This window comes from Prorops nasuta, unplaced genomic scaffold, assembly GCF_024137725.1.
Source record: "Prorops nasuta isolate Cenicafe-Biocafe unplaced genomic scaffold, Cenicafe_Pnas_1.2 PNAS00009, whole genome shotgun sequence".
In the NCBI taxonomy this organism is placed as follows: Eukaryota; Metazoa; Arthropoda; class Insecta; order Hymenoptera; family Bethylidae; genus Prorops; species Prorops nasuta.
Window position 1 is genome coordinate 8,784,083 of NW_027116806.1, and position 18,231 is coordinate 8,802,313.

An 18,231-nucleotide genomic window follows, 5' to 3' on the forward strand; every position below is an offset into this window, starting at 1 on the left:
CGATAGCTTCATATCGAGAGAGAGAGAGGACTCGGTAACAAAGGCCTATGCTGCTAAGTAGATAAAGTGGAGAGGTGGTAATCCTACTCTATTGCGAAATTTCAATTTCCCCGCGAAGGTAGGAAGGTACAGGGTTTGGGGGGGAGGAAGGAAGGAAGATGGAATTGGTTGGGAGTAGTTCTTAACGGGTGGATGCAAATTTCAAGTTTGCGCATGCACGTATCCACTCGACTTCGTAGTGACACGAAATCGTATTTTAAGCCGCTGAGCCGACTAAATAATTCAGCGGATGAATTATTTCTCTGCAGGCTACTCTTGCTTGTAACGAGCATCGATCTGTCTGATGCCGGCAGCGGGAGCTGCATTGTATATATGGAGATTTTAATTTTGCCTGGAGAATCCGCGCCGGATCGATCGGCTCCCCAAAATGTCACGTCCATATCCATATATAGCGCAGAGAGTTGCTCACGTGCTGAGAGAGATCCGACCCCGACAGTTGCAATTTCGCCGCACCACGTAGCGAGCGCGTACTGAGCCACCTTCGACCCCGTCCTCCCCATGCTGGCGCCATCATTCCTTCGTCTGGACGTCGTGTCCCTCCTGTTCAACCATTTACCCACAATTCCAATACCGCCTCATCCTGAATGCGACCAAACCGGAAATTATAGACTGCGTAATTTCAGCAAAATTTTAACCCCTTGACCCCCACTTACGTTGATTAGTCCTTTCACTTCTTTCGCTTTATATACCCTGTCCGTTATTTTAAACGTAAGTCATTATATGCGTTATGTACGTTGAACATTTTGCAGGATCTGGTCCAACCTGTGTTCTCTTCTTAAAGAATTTATATATATATTTGAATGAACGGTGAATGTTGATCGGAAAATCATGTTTATTCTTACGAATAACGCGAAGGAACGTACTATTCGGATGATGTGTGTACTTAAACAACTATACGCAATCACCAAAAATGCACTCGGAATCCAAGCATCACGGACCTGGTATTTTCAGGAAAATTTTAAGTACTCTCGACCTTCACTTACGCTGATTAGTTCTTTCATTTTATACCTTGAGCGTTTTAAGGATAAATCATTATTGTGTGTACGGAAAAATTTCTCTGCAGGATCTCCAATTCACCTCGTGTTTTCATCTCAAGGTAGTGAACGTTGGCCAAAAGCTACAGTTCGATCAATATTAAATAAAAAACCATATGAATTAATAGAGCAAAACAATTATTTTTCAGTGAGTTAATATCTGATTGCGAAACAGAAATGTCGATCAAACGATATAAAAGCCACATAAATAAAAAAGTAATATTATATCAAAAAGTTAATTATCCTTTCAAGAAGATAAAGAATGACTTCCATACAAAAGTTTTTTTTTTTTATTAAATAGTTTACTCAATTCTTACTGAAATGAACAAAACAATAGCCTTTTGAAAGATACATGCACTTATCAAGTAACCACACAATCACAAACCATGCATTTCGAAACGTAGGACAACGTTTGCCAAATTGCACAATATGTAGACTGCTTTGTAGAGGCCATCTCGTGGGATTTATCTCACGGTTGCTTTCAAACGGTATATATATTCTTTTACTCATGGGGGGGATGAAAAAGAAAAGCGAGCTGGAAATTAATGCTGTATTTATTTGCTGTCCCGTACTGCAGGCGCTGTGCTGCGATCGTCAAATTGAAATGCAAAGGAAATATTTGGCGAAGCGCGTGGTTTTGACAAGGTGCGATTGGAAAAACAGGAGAAAATTGACAGTGGAGCGAAAGCGAAAGGCAAAAACATGCGTAATAATCCTTATTTATGCTGGGAGATGTTGCAATATGTGTTGCACACTCGAATAGGTGAATGGCGATCCGTGCGAGGGGTTCGCTTATATCGTGATAGTGCGGGAGCCAGTGTTTCACAGTTTCCCTCAGCGGAAGCAGCGTACAACGGTTTTGAGTTAGCGCGCGCGTGGGTGTTTGATTAATTAAAGAAAAACGACAAAGCAACTCCTGCTCTGGCAACTATATATGCTATATACATATAAATGGTCAAGGGTTAATAGCGCAAAATATCAAAGTGCTTCAGCGGAACGTCCGGATGTCCTTGGAACGTCCCGAGGATGTTTGCGCGTTATTAGAAGAGGTCCAATGGATTCTAACCGAAAAGCAATTTAACTCGTGTGAAATAGCGCGAAGGCAATCGATGGAAATGTCTGACCTCGCACATAAAATAATATTAAATTCTGATGGTAAAAGTAGGACATTCGAGGTAAATTTAACAAGATAGCTGATGCTGTTGCAATATTCCCTTTCGCCGTTCGGTTCGGACACCTCCGGTTTAGCCATGGTATTTCCGCCCTACCGAAGCTGGATCGATAAAACGAATTTTTAGACCCACTTCTTGGCTTGCGTCCTTCCTGCCTCCCACTGGTCCTTCTAATACCACGAAAATCTGCTTAATTCCGTTTTTTCTTTTTGCAATGTGTATATATATATATATATACCTTTTCCCTTACTCGAAATTAAGACCCTATTCAGGACTCTTTGTGATACGTACTACGCCAAGAGATTTGATAGAACATCGTGCCGAGTTTTAAAAGTATAATAATACAGCAAAATTAATACACGTGAATATATAAAAGTAAAGTAGGAGAAAAAATGTGCACTGTATAATATATAGTAAAACGCTACTGTAAGAAATTAAATCAACGAAATTATGGAACAACCTCCACTATCGTTTTACTCGAAATTATTTCACTTTCTCGCAAAAACCAGCATTAATTAATGATAAACAAGAAAACTCTGACGACAATTTATTTCTACAGAGTAATTTTCTATAAACGACGGCATATAAGAGATTTCGTGTTGTTTGACCATGCACCACTCGATATTACCATATCTCCCTTAATTTAATATCGAATGTATAAATAACTATATATAAATTAGTTGAAATCAAGATAGTATTTATAATAAATAGCGAAAGTTATTAAACTTTAAAGAGAGATAGAAAATCAATGTTTGAAGATTTTATTAAATTGGATAATATATAGTAAGGGCAATAGTCAAATACCAGGATTCTATATATGTCCCCGTTAGAGAGCACCCTGTATATAAAGCCGCAATGAAACTTTAACTAGATTTTTTATCGTCTTCTCGTAGGAAGAGGCCATTAAAATGAACGATTCATCAATGTTACGCGTTAGCGAGAAATAAGCCGTTATAACAATGTCACAAGCGTATACAGAATTGCTGCGTTTCTTTTTCGCGAAGCAGTCTGCGTGTGTGTGTGTGTGTGTGTATGTGTGGACAAAGGTGGGGACGGGGATCGAGTTAGAGATGACTATTGCCCGAGGCTGCCACTCGTTTCTTTTATTTAATTAGTGAGATGCGTCTCTTCAAAGAACTCCCCCCCCTTTTGTGTCTCTTTTCCTCCCTCCAAAATCCCGGAAAATTCTTGAACAGTATTTTTCTATATATATATATATACGATATCTCTGCGATAGACGCTTTCATCTCTGATACTACTAATTAACGAGCAAAATTAAAATCCTTCACATTCGCTTTGCTTTGCGTCAATGAAAAGAGGCTTTTTCTTTAATAGCTCGCGACGGAGCGTTTACCGTAGAAGAAAGCGATCTTGCGAGGTAAGTGAGAGTCGGATTCGGAGAAAACGGAGCTCCCCCTCCTTGCAGCTCCAGGGAGGGAAATCCCTGGTTTGAACTGTCCGAGAGTGGAGCGGCCAGTCAAATAAATATTTGACTCTGGGCCTCGGCCGAGACTCCAGACCCTTTAATAAGTTTTTTATTGCAGTTCCTCTTTGTTTCCGAGTGGTCCGCCGCGTATTTGCACGTGCTCGATCGCGCTTACCCCTTGCTTCTCATCAAAGCAGAGTTTCTCAAACATGCAGAATTTTTTCGTTTTTGCAAAAGAATAATCATCATAACCGAGGAAAAATCTTTCGTGCTCGGACGTAGGGAGAATATTGAAGTAAGATTGCTCCAAGGTTTCCTGTTAGGTGTAAGGAAGGTTAGCTGGGGCCAAGTATGAAATAAACATTTTAAGAGCGTTGATCAGAGATTTACTGCAGCAATAATCGACAGAATATTTTATGTATTGAATTATAATGTACGTTTGACCAAAGTCAATCGAGGATCAATGAATTGAAGATTTTATATTCAAGCAACTTTTAATCGATATTAGTATCACTGCTACGTTTGCATGATATTAGCGCAAACTATCGTTAAATCCTGTCTCTCTCTCTCTCTCTGCAGACTTTTCTATTATACGTATATAATACAACTTCACATTCTCACTTCAACGTCTCTGTATTGGTTTTCACGGTTCCAAATAGGAGCTCGGCTTTCAGCAGAAAAGAGCGTCTAAGAAAAGCTTACAGTGCAGTTTAATCAATAAAATTTGTTTCAAAGGGTGATTAATTGTGTTTGCGTGCATTTATGTGTGAAACTTGCCAACGTTAGCGGTAAAAGTAAATTTAAATTTCTAATAATTTTCTTAGCCCTAGTTCCATATTGCACCAAGCTTGGCTCAATATTGCCCTTCGCTATAACTCAATCTTAATTAGAATATATTCTTATATCACAAATATCGTAATAATTTCCACAAAAAGCTGGGTCAATATTGCCGCCAAGGTTGGATCAATGTTCGGCAATATTGCCGCAAGCTTCTGGCCAACAGTAAAAAAGCTGTCGAGGTCCGTATAGCTGATAAATTAGCAGGTGAAATATTGGTGATGATTTTCGAATCAGCTATATCACCAGAGGAAAGATAGGATCGCTATTGTTTAGAGACGTATTGTTTCACGCTCCCTATTACGACACTCATTGTTTCGAGAGGCATTGTCGAATAAATGCTTGGCATTGTCGAAATGTGGTTTATCTCGTTAATTCGCCTCGATTCTTCACTGGTGAGCCCTGCAGCCGTTGCGACAAATGCAGCTTGGATAAGCCTTCCACATGCGTCCACCCGCCACATGTTACTTGCCATTGAATTGCGCTACTATACACGGTACACACAAAAGTTTAAAAGTGCAGATCGGATCAGCTGACAAGAACACATCCACTTTAAGCCTCTCGAAGCAAATCTAGCTATGAGATTAAAAAGTGTATTAGCGACGCTTGATCGGTCGGTCTGGTGAGGGTGGGTCGGGGTCGGGTTGGTCCTTTCGAAGCGGAGAGGCTGCTGCACCCTCGAGAAATACTTTATTAAGCTCGGGAACGGATGAGGGAGGAAATGCCGGAAGCGCTGATTCGTATCGACTTGGACTCTTCAGTCGCCAATAAGCAATAATTCTTCATTACCGCGAGCGTCGCCCGTAATTATCGCTCTCTTTCTCCTCAGTTTCGGAGTCAATGCCAGCTATATATACATATATATATATATATATATACAGATAGGCAGACATTTTTCCACCAATTAGACTTTCCATCGAAAAGTGCAAAAGTCTGCATAAAAATGCTTGATTTTTATATATATAATAATAATAATAATAAATCCTCCGCACACCTATACTAATACTCTCGCTCCATGAATATTCATGCTTTTCGAATAAAGCCGTGCTTTACATAATAAATTATTCAATATATTGTTCTGTAAGAAGAGAAGCCTGTATGATTTTATTACTCGCGAAATAAAAGCAGGCTTTTAGCCTTATTCGATTGGTAATTTTACACGTAAACTAAAGGATTAAAGCCGCAGATTTTCTGTAAATTGTTAACTCGCATTAATCAATGATTGTCCGGGACTCGATGAAAATTTTATCCTTACCTATATATATATATATATATACATATTTCATCGACGGTAACTGTTTACCTATTGAAATCACCGATGGTCCGGAGAGATATGGCTGAATAAAAAAAAAAGGAATTAATTCACATATTTTTGTGCATTATGAGTAGGAAGAATCGCGATGCCGTCGGCACGGTGGATTAATGTGTTTGAGGGATGGATTTGAGTGAAGGGGGGAGAGTAGGGGAATAGTAGAGAGAAGGAGGGGGGAATTGAGGTGGATGAGGTTGATGGCTGAAGAGGGAAGGTCTCGAGTGCCTTGTCAATATGTATATAGTGTCATCGATGTCTCTCCAATGGACGACTATCCTTCTTCCAATCCAGCAGCGCAGTGTATATATGGTTCTGTTATAATAGGGTTGGATATGCAGAAATGCAGAATGCAAGCGATGCTTATATACCATGCAGCGAGGAGCTGCTAACTCCTTCTGTGCGTGCTAGCATTAACTGACGTCTCTCCGAGCTTGAAAAGAAGATGAAGAAAAAAAAAAGAGAAAATTGTAGAATTGGATTGGTAGTTGAAGTTGAGGCGATAACGATCGAGATAAGATCCATGAAAGCTGCGATATCTGACTGTACACCCCGGAAAGTCAAGCTGAGAACCACTGACGCTTTTTTCAAGCTTCATTCACAGACGGGATAAATATGGCGAGTGAAAAGGGAGTTGACTGGGCTCCTTTCAGCAAGGAATATAATTGCCAGAAAAATAAACGATTGCAAAGTCTGTTTGCTAGGGGGCCCCTACTCCCCCCTCGCTAGGTAATCACCTGCATGCGGCTATGCACGCGCGCGAGCTTAGCCCTTTTCTCGTCTCAGCCAGACACCCGGCTCACTCGAGTAGTCGCAGCTCCACGAATTCGCAATTACGCCATCTTTCACGTTACCCGCGACTTTGGAAAACGCAGCAGGGATGGAAAGCTCAGACATTGATAGGGTACGGTATATGCAAGAGCAAACAGCTGATAATTAGCGTTGTCTCGACAGTTTACTTGTCTCTGTATATATACTAATGAAACATTAATTAAACTCTGATTTTTAACAAAGACCATTGTTATTTAAATTTGCTTCTCATTTTGTTACGTAAAAATAAATACAAAATTGTGTGATTTTATCATATTTAAAAGAAAATATGAAAAGTGCGTAATTTTTGATTGCCTTTTTTTTTTTAAATAAAATCAGGTTCTAAAACGGATTCAATATTGGGTTATATCTTTCTATACTCGGGCTTTATTGTTATTTTATCGTAAAAATGAAAATCTTATTTTACGAGATCCAGTAAATTGCTGTTTTCTACTAAAAGAATTCGTTAATTAGTATAGATAGCGAGTGCCAAGCCATGGCGTTAAATCGTTTTTGCCGGTAGTTATAAGCTTCGGGGGGACTAATATCCTGGAGGCGCTGACGATGTAATATAATTCACTTCTCGCTTAACACAATTACATTTCGCTCTGAGGTGTACAGTGCGGGACAAGAAATTAGCAGTGAACTTAGGTCCAAGTAGGTAAACTTTAGCCGATTTCCGTTACGTTGGGCTGGACGGTATATCGTTAACCGTGTATGTATACCACGATGAACCTGATTTATCAGTGAACTTGGAACGTATTATACTCAAAATTGTCCTGTACAAGTTGTACCACAATTTTTTCCTAATATATTTTCAACGTATATAGGTTATGTATATATAGAATATATAGGTAAAAGTAATTTGGCTATTTTCGTTGAAACAATTCTCATTAGGGGAGTAGACATTTACGGTTGGATGACAAGATTTCTCGTGTAACCGTGAAGCTTAGTTTTCGCGAATAATCCATCACGAAACGTCAGAGTGTAGAATGCAAACGTCACAGGGCCGCAGATGCTTGTAACTGTGCGTCACTCATCTTCGATCATTCGTTCCTCTCTATACACATTCTATGTATACATATATATGTATAACAAATGTACATTCCGTACAACGAAATTTTAAACTATTATTATTTATATTTAAGTATTTCATTGGTATCACGTGGAAATTGTGCACAAATTCAAACAAAGGATAAAATTCCATTTGTTACCTTCACTGTACGATCGGATTGCAATGAAATTTGATTTTGCTTCGGTACAAAGCGTGGCGAATATAGGATTTCAATTTGCGATAGCGGACGTTCGGTCAAGCTAACGTCAACTCGATTAAAACAACAATAAAAAGGAAAGGGAGAAAATTGCGAGAGCTCAAATCCTGTCGACTCTTTCTTCTTGGACGTGTGTAAAGAAAAACTCTGCGAGGGAGTGAGATAGATAGATATATATACGTGTATAGATATATATAGAGAGAGAAAGTTTATATAAGAGAGACGCAGACGCACATCCCCTTGGCGCGAGATCCTTCAAGATTTATGATCGAGACCGGAATGAAATGAAATTTCGCGGGGCAACGTTTCATTATAATGGAAGGAAAAGTTTTCGCTTCGGCACCTAATCTCGCGACTATGTCGACGCGAGGATCGTGAAAGGCGAAAGGTCGTCGGGACGTGATGGCGCGAAAAATTCATTTCCCCCCATAAACCTCGAACGTTTCACAATACACCGCTTAAATTACTGTCAAACGACGCTGAAATTGCGAAACGTCCATTCGCGTGTCTGAAGAAGAGGCACGAAATTTTCTTCCCCTATAATGTGTATATATATATATATATATATATAACGAAGAAGAGCGTCGATAGAATTCCAGCTGTATTGATTTCATGGGATTTCAGGAATTCTAAAATTAAATATCAAACAAAATTCGATACTTTTCACTGTAACTTTCCTATATTTACAATTGAAAATAACATTGCTAAAATGATACGAGCGTTCGATTGTTCTTTGATGAAAAATTAAAAAATGCAGTATCTCTCAGGACCAGCGTATATATACTATACCAGATATCTCGTCGAAGCCCAGCTTTCCTTTATATACTCGGCGCAAGTGGCATGGCGAGTCTTTATCGAGAAAAATTTCAATTTTGATCTATCGATAAACTTATTGAATTTTGTGGAAAAAATGTGGTCTGGTGTGTCAGTAAGATTGGCCGGAGGTTTATGAGAAGAAGGAGGGGGGTAGGGAGGAGGCCGGTATGTTTCCTATATAGATAAAGGAATGCATGGCAGTCACGTTCGAGGGAACGTGGCTCGGTCGAGTTATGGCAACGTGTAAGCGTCGTCAGCGAATAAAGTCGTAATGCCAACACCTTTCTCTCTCGTTCTTAAAGCGTAATCAAAGCGGAATGTCATTTTTACCCTGCCAAAGCTAATTCTTCCGCTACGAAAAATCATTGTGTCATTCGCCTGAACTTTATTTTATTTTCCGGAGCTTTGCTGGAAAATAAGCAGAGAGCTTTAAGAGCTTTATACCCTTCACCCTGTGGCTATACGAATAACATAGTCAAACATCTGTTCCACGATGTAGTTATTATCGCGAACGACCGAACGATGATAAAATAAAAGCGTCTTGCGTTATCACTTTCTTTACGAACGCTCGTAAAATTCTCCTGGCGTATCATAAACGTGTAACGCATTATACATATTATGCTGTCAGAGGGATCAATCGCTTTTCTAAATAACTAGCTTACACGTGTATTTACATGTGTAATGTAGTAGTAACAATATTCTATGATTATAAAAATTTATTTTTTTCAACAATACATATACATATCAAAGTATTATACAGGATATTTTGGTTTCAGGTACGTGGAGAGGAGTGTGTTTTTATACACATACACACGTATACAATATATATATATATATATATATATATATAGAATACGTATTAAAAAAGGACGAGAAGAGATAGAACGTGGCAGTATCGTGATACCCCATCGCATCGGCCAGAAATCGATACAGGGAAGACCAGAGCACAGGAGTGGGGCCGAGGGCGGGGACGGGGTGGTAGGATGGGGGGGGGGGGAGGGGGAGGGGTGGGCATCCTGTCTGTATTTTTCAGGAAAGCATTACGAACGCGTCCGCAGATATCTACCGAACGTGACTCTCAGCTGAGTTATTCCAGCCTGTAGCCCCCATATTTTATCTTTAGCCACCTCGCTCACAGCCCATTCACGTCACTGCCAACTTTGTCAATCAACCTGCTAAAAATCCAAGCGAGTCTTATTGCCACGCTTCACCTCGCGCAGCCAAGAAAATAACGATCGACCGTTACGTATTATTATTATTATTATTGGAGTCTGGAAACGGAATAAATTGATAAATATTACGATTGGGGTAATTCCGGAATGGCCGAGGCTGGATGAGTACCACTGTCCTCTTTCGTACGGAGTGTCGGCAGAGTGCTCGTGATCGATTACTCGTCATCCGCCGTCCGCGTGCAATGTCCCGACGTCCCGAGTTCGATGCCCACCGAGAACCAAAGCCATTTCCCATTTCTTTCTCCGAGCTTTATCGCGTGCTGCGAACAAATGCTAAAAACGGAGTCTTCCGGAGGTCCTCGAGACTATCGCAAGATCCGCAGCGGCGCGTTCTCCGAAATTAATTAAAACTATGAGGCACACTCGAATCGAGAGACGAGGAACGATCGACCGAGCGAGACCGGCAATTCCAGTGAAGCGTACTGATTCGTTCGTTAGATCCAAGTGGAATCCGTGTACCTATACCGATAGATTTGCCAAGAAATCTTCGGGACAGAAATGGACGAGTGCCAAGGCCAGCTTTTCGAACACCTCCTGCATCGAGAAATTTAATGGAATATGCTGGATACATTTATGATTATCGGTATGCGGTCGTTTGCCATCTCTGCGACAGTGACGTCAGCAGCAATGATGCATTTTCGCATTGAATATATATATATATATATATGTGTGTGTGTGTATCCTTCGAGTTACTCCTTTTTATTCATAGACCGATGGGGAGGAGGATAATCGATCAATCGTCCTATAAAAACACGTAAAAACCACGCAACACTCGACATTTGTGGATATTTAATGTGCGGCGTGGATAAGCTTATCGATCCATTTTCTATGTATTTGTTTGTATGTGTGTATATATATGATTTAGAGAATTACAGTGGGTTTTTTCTGCTCTACATTATATATGGTAAATTCTCACCGGTCAGGAGGAGCGCCAGCAAGGTCGAATCCATCCCCAAATGGCCGAGGTTCGTCGTGCCAAAGTTGATTCAGCGCATTCTTCAAAGTTCTTCCTGGAACATGGCAAGAACATGGATTATTGGTGGCCAGAATAATCAGCGGGAATTTTTCCATTTATCAAAGCTCTGCTGTGATTCAGCAATAATTTATTTCATTCATACGCTCATCGGCTAAGTGATTCAATGCTTATAATGCTGTGTTTGCCATATACTTTACTGTATTAGTGTATGCCTATACGAACACAGCGACATTAAGGGGAAAATGTGTAGTGGTGCCTGTGTGAAGAATCAATACTATTCATTAGTAAATTTCTTCATCTTTTTAACACTTTTTTCGTATACGTATATATATATATATATATATATTGTTGCTTTATTTTTCTATATTGTGTTGATGTGCATATAAAAAATTTTTATACAATACATCTACGTGTATGGATATAAGAAATTTTTTAACTCAATGATTATAAAATATATAAATCTTTCACAGTACTCTCTCTCTCTCTCTCTCTCTCTCTCTCTCTCTCTCTCTCCTCTAGGGATATAAATTTATAAAGAAGTTTCAAAACATGGCAGAAACGAGGATAATATAAGTGTCCTGAATATATATAAGCAGCGGTGGTTTTTTGATTTATCGCAGCTGCCACGATTCAGAAATCACTAGATTGATCCACTGATCAACTAATTTGCTAAGTGATTCAACGCTCAATTTTATTTGCTATAAGGTGGATATTTTAATTCTCTCTTAAAGAATGGATATAAAAATTAATTTAACTCGGTAATTAATAGAAATATCAGTTTTTTGTTTAGTATATATATGCTATTTTAGGTTTAAACAGAGAGGAGTTTCGAAACATGGCAGAAACATGGATTAATAGTGGTCAAATAACCAGCGGGGGTTTTTCGCTTTATCGAAAGCTGTCGTGATTTAGTAATCATTATCGGATTCATCCACTCATCAACTAAGTGATTCAACGCTCCCAATTCTATTTGCTACTTATAGGGTGTATGCTTTAAATTGTTTCAAAGTGTAGATTTAAAAATTCACTTAACTCGGTAATTATAAAAATGTATCAATTTTCCACATAATACTCTTTTGATATTAAATAGAAAGCAATTTCAAAATATGACTAATAGTGTCCGGAATATTTTTCACTTTATAAAAACCTGTCACGATTTAGTAATCGTTATCTAATTCATCCACTCATCAACCAAGCGATTAAACGCTCAATTTTATTCACTATATATATATATATACTTTAATTCACCACTATGAACATAAAAATTCATTGATCTCGTTTTTTTTTTGTATAATTTGGAATCTTACCGAAAAAGAGTTTGAAAAAGGTGCAATAGGAAAATCTAATATCTTTTCCAGAGTTACGAAGATAAATGAACTTTTAATTCCGCGGCTTGGTGTGAATTAAAGTATACACCCTCTATATACTAACACAGTGGTGTATTTTAGCGAAATAATCGCAGTTTTTCCATTATCAGGCTCTTGCAGTGCATATATGCATGGCGGGGCATATACGTCTGTTGATCGTTAATCAAACGAGTTCCAGCGCGAGGGAGGTCATCGCGAGTAATGACTGTTGACGTATTGGCTTACATTATAAATTAGCCTGAGCGGATAAATGTAATCTGAAGAAATGCAAATAGCACACAGTTTCGGCATCAAACACAAATGTAATTTGCTGAGTGGCTAAATAATTTCGCGTAGAGCTAACAAAACAAACCTCGTTTTCTTCCCCTTTTTTGTTCTAGCAACCTACTAACGGTGTATTTTTGCCGCGCGCTATTTTTCTTTGTGTTTCGCGGGTAATCGCAGACCGGAAACGGACGTCCGCTCCGTGAAAAATGGCCGCTGCCGCAGCACGGCGTTTCCGGCCTCTGGCTGGGTCCTCTCCGACGACTTTCACCCCCCCCCCCTCCCCACTCCTTCCGAATGAGCTATATATAGCGTATCAAGAACCGCAAATTTTCTCTGGAAAATCCCCCAAGCTGCACACTCTCCCCTTACTCGCGTGCAACAATCCCTCCTCGATGCATTTTCTTTTCACACTTGGCCCTCTCGAGGTATTCAACGTTAAAAGCGAACAATTGGAATTCGATTGAAATCAGTTCTGGTCGAAGGATGGGCAAATTGGCAGAGAGCACCCTTTTACCAAGTCACATCTCGATGCGTTTCCACGCTTTCGTAATTTGTCTGGAATATTCGGATAAATCTTTATAATGGCTAAAACGGCGAGTCACGCGATCCAGGGAAACAAGCGTGTACCATCAATCTTGCATTCACTGCAATTTTTTCGCTTATTATTGTTAATTTAACGGGTATCATTATTAAAACAGCTTAAACTCGCGAAAGCTCTCTCTCTCTCTCTCTCTCTCTCTCCAGGCGAAAGAGCTCGGTGAACAATTGTAAGATCGTGGCCTCTAATTCTCTAATAATCGCATTTATCTTTGCGTCTGGCTCTTCCCTGTGTACTTCCCTCGCAAGCAGGGATTTAAAAATTCTACGATAATGAGGCCTGTTTAAACAGCGCGACGTCGCTGGGTACTTTGGAAAAACTTGCAAGAAAAAATTATGCGAGTGCCCTTTACGAATTTTTGGACCTTGTATTTTATTCCGTGTACCATGGATGGGATGAGAGGAAAAGTATGATAAACTTGATGGTCTTTGTGTATCCTTAACGTTCATACGTGGTTATTGATTTTCAGCTAAGAGCTTTGGTACGAGTGTGAGTTTGCGAGAAAGGATGAGGTGATGTTCGGTGCTTCGGAGAATCCAAAAAATATCGAATAAATGTCTATATATACAGGATTTAACGAAAAATCTATTGTTTTTAAGGTTTTTCCGCAAGTGCGTTTATTTTCAGGTTACAGCCAGTTTTGTTTGCTTGATTTCGCCGTCTACGAGAGGAATATTAAGAGCTCTCGAAAGTCGTCCTGGGGATGTTATTGGATACCGTTCATCGAGAATACTCCTCCAGATTGAATTTGCCCAACAGCTGTGTATTGGCAAATTCATGAGAAGCCATTTTTCGATTCGAGTAATTTAGCGATATATCCCGAGAAACCTTCCTAGATGATCCTCGTTAATAATAGAGATATGCTAATTGCTATCTATCCAGCCTGAATTTCAATAAAATATAACTATAAGAGGAGCCAACTTTAATGGCTTATTCGTGGCCAATCGATAATACGTACGGTACTCGTCATTTGGCTGGGGCTGCGTTAAAAGTTTCATACAGCGCAGAGCTAATAGTTTCAAACTTAATCAGTCGATCGATCAAACTTTAACAAATACGCACACGGTATGGTACGTATAAATATATATATCATATGTACAATACATATATAAATATATGATACTTGAAATGGATATTAAAACGTCAAGAGAACACTGTATTAATTAAAAACATTTGCTATGATTATTCGAGATGTTATTTGTGCGAAATTCTGTGTTGCTGCACGGCTTAATTAACGCGTTAGAGGGCAAAGTGAGCGACAGCACGCTATACAATATTAAGAAGAGGGAAAACTAGCATCGAGTGCGCGAAAAGTCCAGTGTATTCGATATTTAACAGACAGAAAAATACAAGTCATTGCTGGAAGAAAAATCTATATCTCCACTATATATGTTATCAGTCATATATATATATATATATGCATGCGTGAAATGAAAGCCTGCATCGGTACACGTTCCATTTGAAGCTTCCGTGGAAAGCTTTGAAAGCTGCAGGCTTCGTGATGACACGAGCAAAAGAGTGAAAGACCATAAAAAATGTCAAACAACCAGCCTGTGTTCGAAAGCCTTTCTCCCGATGCGATATGATCAATCCACTCGTAATCTACAAAGTAGACCTTCGCTCGTTTCGCTAAAAGAAAATATCCCATCTCTGGAAAAACTTGCAATCCGTATTATTTTCACGAATAATATCGATTCGAGGTAATGTTTCTACAGGTATCACACACAAATGTTATTAGAATGTGTGTGTGTGTAGATATGTATGTAGTTGTAAAAGTGTACGTATACCGGGTGACCGATAATGCCACCTTTTTCAAACTTTTTTCTATTTATATTCAAAAGAGTATAGTAATAATGTAAGTATGAAAGAAATAAAACCTCTTGTTTACTCTGCGTTTGCCAATGCAGCGAAGAGAAGGTGAGAATTCCTGTAGCTCATATACACAGTTGACACAGTGCCATCTATCGACACCTGTCATTTTCGGTAAACTCCTTTTCTTGCATATAATTACATATTCTCAAATAATTATGTTTATGCTGATATTCGCGAGGCGAATAATTAAAGAGATAAAAAAAGTTTTATTTGCACAGCCCGAGGCAGATTAAAGTAGATTACTATAAAAGTTAAAGTATAGAGCCTGTATATATAATCAAAGTGCCTGGAGAATCGTGTTTATACTCCAGCTTGCCTTATTTATTTCTAGCGCCTTAAATGTCAAGACTATGTAATCTAAATTACTCTTTCACAACTTTATTTTACTCGATCCTGGTGCAATATTTATCTGCAAAAAGGTAGAAAATTTTCTCACGTGTTTCGTCAAGGCATTCAAAGACGTTCGACTTGAAGAACGTAGGTACTCGCGCGTACTTTACGTGACTGCTTTACTCCATTATTCACGTGCACTGAGCCGAGAGACCTTTTTCATCGCTTCCCCTCTACCCCACTTCCGTTTTACCTTCCTTTTCTTCATACGTATATATACAGTAGGCTATTCTGCAAATCGACATTAAATGTTCTTCGAAATTCAACAGGTGAACTCGGACAAGTGATTTACTCCAAGTTTTGCAAGGAACGACATGATTACTTTAATAATACGCGCGACAAATACTGCTAGCTTCAATTTATCCAAATTTCTCTTTCTACTCCCACTACTTCCTCTTCTTCTTCATTTTCTTCATTTTCTCTCCACTGTTATCCCTGTATTTTCTGAACGTTCGTACAAAGTTTTACGTGCTTTGTTCTCTCATTCTCCAGTGCTATATTTTTTCAGCTCCTCGAAAATCTTGCGAAAGCTTGGAAAATTGTTAAGTAACGAGAGTTCAGCCAAGTTTCTTTACAGTAAAGAAAACGTCAGTCTGTGTGTGTGTGTGTGTGTGTGTTTAAGGGGGAGCAGGATATACGATGGGGAAAAAGCTTGAAGGAGACATTCCGCGAAACTTTGACCAACCGGAAGCTCTTTGTGTTTATCCCGCGTTACCTCAAGATTGGCCGAGACCGGAAGTTCACCGCTCGCAAATCCTCGGAGGAAATCAAAGAAGTTCGGGACACGTGCGAAAATGACACAAATGCCATACACTTTGATTTAATAAAAATTCTTCTCTTTCGCAGACTTTCGCGAGCTTGAAAACTAAGCTGAAGTGCAAGTTTTCTGTGAATTTCTGAAATCTTCCGTACCATTTGTTTGCTCGTCCATTCGTTTTTAGTATAATTTCCGGGCCACGAAAGCTCGAAAGAGCGTGGTAATGCGAGCCATTGGCAAGAAATGTGAGAGCTGGAAGACCTCGAAGGAAAAAGTAACATAATTGGCGAGACACAATAAGCTGAAAGGTCACAATTGCATGGAAGATATTATTTTTCAGGGAGTAGAACAAACACGGGAAGATACGAGTCCGGTAAAAAGAGGACTAGTTTCAGCTGAGTAGAAGAGAGGAAATTTAGGTGCTTCGGAGTGAGGGAGACAAAGGGAGAGAGAAAAGGTTAAGATTTCGTCAGGACAGAGATAATTTGATGAAAAATTAGGGGAAGAAGACAATTGGATGAAATGGCAGACGCGAAGAAAGATGGATGAAGAAGGATCTCGTTAAAGTGGTCGAAGAAGTCTCTGGGCGATACTATACGAGTCTTCTCTAAATTGGAAGAAGTCGCCGCATAGTGCCGGAGAAAAAACACGGCTTTTCCCTTCTTCAGCTCTCGCTTCATTGTTGCCGAGAGGAGTCACGAGAAGCCACGAGTGGATTTTTCGGATAACCAAGCCGCCTTGCTGCACCGTTTCTTCTCTTAACTATGTATACATTCTCCGCCTTTCTTTCTCCCTTTCAACGGCCAGACGCGTCAGTCATATCGGATCCCAAAAAACCACTCTTATTTCCGGAAATCATCTTCAAATACCTACCGCATCCCAGACTTCCTACCCATTCTTCAATCGCACAAACAACCATTGTCCCGTATATCAAAGGGAACACGAGCTTTTTCCTGCTTTTCTCATTTCTTTGCTAAAATCTTGCATATATAATTTACTAATTTACCTTGCAGCAAGTCTCTCCCTCTTATATTTTTAAGCCCGTTCTTTTACACACAAGTAAACAGCATTGACCTTGTATAATAATTAATTATTTCTCTCTCTCTCTCTCTCTCTCCCTTTGTACCTCTTCCGGAGCGTTTATTAGGACAGTAAAACAGGATTTTCCGCGCGAATCGATTGACAAAAGAAAGGAATTTCATTAGGGAATAGTGGCGACTGATGAGCAGTTTAATAAAATTGATCAGAAGCTTCCGAAGGTTATGGTCGTAGCTGCAGTAGTAGGAGAATAGAGTACCTTCCAGTGGAATAAGTTCATCGTGGCCAGTTGGGAGTGTTGGAGGGAGAAATGAGATTCATAATCGCAGCCAGGGAGGAGTTCCTTGAGACTAGACTTTATCGTTGAGCCAATAGTTTTGCGAGATTCGCATTGGCCGTGCAACAAGTGACGTTATTAGGTTGGAAGGTTTCTACTGACTTGGCGGGGGTGGTAGCAGATGGCAACTGGGGCCAACGAAGGAACTGGCAAAAGGGCAATCATGATGCATAACTCCTCTCTCCTCACCCTTGTCTTACGGGCCAAGATCATATATCCAATCAGTATATATATACATTTAACAACTTCCTATCTTTCGTCTTTTCATCCTGAAACTTCCTTAAGAGGATAGTTATTCACGCGTTGGAGACCGCAGCTCGTTACATAGCTCGACTGCGCTGCATAACTTGACTAATATTCTAAACAAACTTCTCTCTAACACTTTCATCAAATTACCAACTGTATTTTCGGCCCAATGCAATAATCAACCATTATATACATATATATATATATATACACACACCATGAGAAACTTTCATTCAAACCAACGATAAATCCTTCGAATCGCATCAATTTACACAGTTTAACTGCTATTCTTGTCTCGCTCGAGTTAAGAAAAAAAAATCAACGCGATGCTGATTTGGCCAGACTGGTAATCAGCACTTTGGCAAAGGTTCCTGAAAAATTCTCCTTGGGAAGAGCTAGGGCTTCTTTCCTTCTGA

At 39.5% G+C, this 18,231-nt stretch overlaps 1 protein-coding gene across 3 annotated transcripts in view; it reads right to left on the minus strand.

The window, feature by feature from the left end:
• Dscam3 (Down syndrome cell adhesion molecule 3) overlaps positions 1–18,231 on the minus strand; it is a 56,459-nt gene that overhangs the window by 17,127 nt on the left and 21,101 nt on the right. For all 3 annotated transcript variants that reach the window (XM_066731406.1, XM_066731408.1, XM_066731407.1), the window contains exon 2: positions 10,884–10,977. In XM_066731406.1, the coding sequence (XP_066587503.1) occupies positions 10,884–10,917 (34 nt within the window). In that variant the 5' untranslated portion in view covers positions 10,918–10,977. The remainder of the gene's footprint in view (positions 1–10,883; positions 10,978–18,231) is intronic.